The sequence below is a fragment of the Bipolaris zeicola genome, assembly GCF_000523435.1.
Source record: "Bipolaris zeicola 26-R-13 unplaced genomic scaffold scaffold_675, whole genome shotgun sequence".
NCBI lineage: Eukaryota > Fungi > Ascomycota > Dothideomycetes > Pleosporales > Pleosporaceae > Bipolaris > Bipolaris zeicola.
The window spans coordinates 1-2,205 of record NW_006912724.1 but is presented as its reverse complement, the minus strand read 5'-3'; the positions used below and the strand labels follow the sequence as shown (position 1 = coordinate 2,205).

At 45.0% G+C, this 2,205-nt stretch overlaps 1 protein-coding gene across 1 annotated transcript; it reads right to left on the bottom strand.

Moving 5' to 3' along the window:
- Positions 1-740: 740 nt before the first annotated feature.
- Positions 741-1,449, bottom strand: COCCADRAFT_31583 (uncharacterized protein; the record flags this gene model as incomplete). The annotated part of the gene is made up of 3 exons (XM_007720818.1): positions 741-751; positions 901-1,129; positions 1,189-1,449. The coding sequence occupies 3 exons, from the start codon at positions 1,447-1,449 to the stop codon at positions 741-743; spliced, it is 501 nt and encodes a 166-aa protein (XP_007719008.1).
- Between the last annotated feature and the right edge of the window lie 756 nt (positions 1,450-2,205).

Genomic DNA, 2,205 nt, shown 5'->3' with positions numbered 1-2,205 from the left:
AACTCCTGGCTCCACCAGGGCTTTGCTTTTGGCCCTCATTTTCAGGCTGTGGCGGCTTGCGATGCGATGCTTCAAGACAGGTACAGCGGCAGTACTAAACATGGCAAAGCACAGCCTTTCTTACGCACACAATTATGAGCGTATATGCGTGCACAACAGCAGTAGTACTATCAGCAAATCATCAAACCTTACTCTGTACCAATAAGATTAAATTTTTCCCAGTAAGCATTAAGCTTTTCTCCCACGTTCACGCTCCGGCCAGTAGCCGGCTTATCCTAGGAAGTCTTGGGGTAACTCATTGGACACTGGAGTAGTATTCAACCACACGCCAAGCGGCGTGTTTTGTTGCGGGCGCGCCCGCCAACTATAGCACGAACGTTGAGATGGCGGAGCGTAAACATGGGATGGCTGTGAGGCGTTAGCCGATTTGTAGAATAATTCAAGTAGGAGCCACTAAGTATTGCGAAACAAGATTGTGGCTAAGTCATGAACATCACGCGTGCAATAGTCTTTGTATGTTGTTTAAGTAATGAACCAGGTTATGTCATTTCGGTTCTTTTTTAGAATTTGATAATGTGCAAGAAATTCATACTCATACTGTGTTAGGTCAACATCCTACTGGTGTTTTACGTTAGCGATGGTGCTTAACTTGTACGTCACGCTAACGAACAGACCAAAGCTTGAGATACAGACTAAAAGTGTAGTGGAAACAGGCTGTTGCTCCTTGCTTCTCTTGTTTCTCAAAAGATATCTAGAGACACAAGAATATCTAGACACATTCCGCTAAGCTAACACTCCAACCTCGACCTTCACCCCACCTCTCCATCTAAACCCTGACAAACATCTCAAACAACTCCCTAGCTTAGCTGCCTTCCTCTCTTCCTCAGAATCACTGCTTACAATCCACATACGTAGTCAGAACGCAGTTAGGCTGTTTCCCATCCGGACTAGGCTCACACTGCTGTGTTCTCGACGATTTACACTTTTGCGTATTCGTGCAGCCATTTCCGCGAACATGAACATCACCCTTATACAGTGCCCCAGCAAAAAATCCGTCGTGTTTGACTTCCCACCAATATCCGTCCTTGGTGATGCGCGCCGTACTACCGGGTACGAACCATTTACAACCCTGGCGATGTTAGCAAAGCAAAGTAACAAGGTAGAAAAGAAAAGAGAGAGGTTACTAACAGCACCAAATTGAAACTTTGTACCAGGGAAGATACAACTTGTGAATTCGGGATGTGGTTTGTCTTTTTCGTCGACTAACATGACGGAATAGCTCATGGAGCCGGTCAGGGAGTTAACGCCGCTCGACGCCTGTATGCTGAACCGGCGTTTAGGGCAGTTGCTGGTCTCGCGCACTTCGAGGGGTTGGACCACCGCTGCAAAGGCGGTTTGGATGGCAAACAGGCCGACGAGCAACGAAGTAAAAGACAGATTAAACAGCATGATGGTGGATGCGATGATTTCGGGTTTATTGAATTGCAGTATAACGACTGCTTGCAAGGTCTTTTATACTATATCTTCAATAGCCTGATCATACCATACAGTAGTCAAGAGAAGGCTATAATTATTTCCATTACTACACTAGGTATCATTGTGCGACCAATATGCCCTCAGCCTCGTTAAGGCCATCCGAGCCCCATTTATATCTAGCATCAGGCCATTGAAGCCCCGTTTATATCCCAACATCAGGCCATGAAGTCTCGTATATCCAATTTTTATCTACGCAGTGCTGCCTTTTCATAAGCATTCTGCTTATTCAAGAGCTATCGCGCGTAAATAATGTATAAATGAGTTGCGATTCAGAATCTTTCGCCACGCCAAGAGAGGAGGCCTCGCGACCCGCTCGTCACGTGTTACTATTTTATTCTAACCCTGATTCTCAACAAGAGAAACAATTAATCAACCTAGTTCTATCATCGCTTACTAAGCTCTTACTTTTCTGACTATTGTTTATAAGGGTAAGATTTTAAAATCTATTAAAACTAGTAATATATAGTACTACGCGTAGATACTAGACTAGTATTTAGGTAGAGGTTAGGTAGGGGTAGAGTAGGGTAGCGATTATATAAGACCCTAACCTCTACCTAACTGTTACACGGGGCTGGTGTAAGGGGCGCAACCCCGGAGGGTAGTCTTAAGCTCGGGAGCACAATCGGACAGGCCAAGGTAACAAGATTGTATTCGATAGAGAGCTAAGCT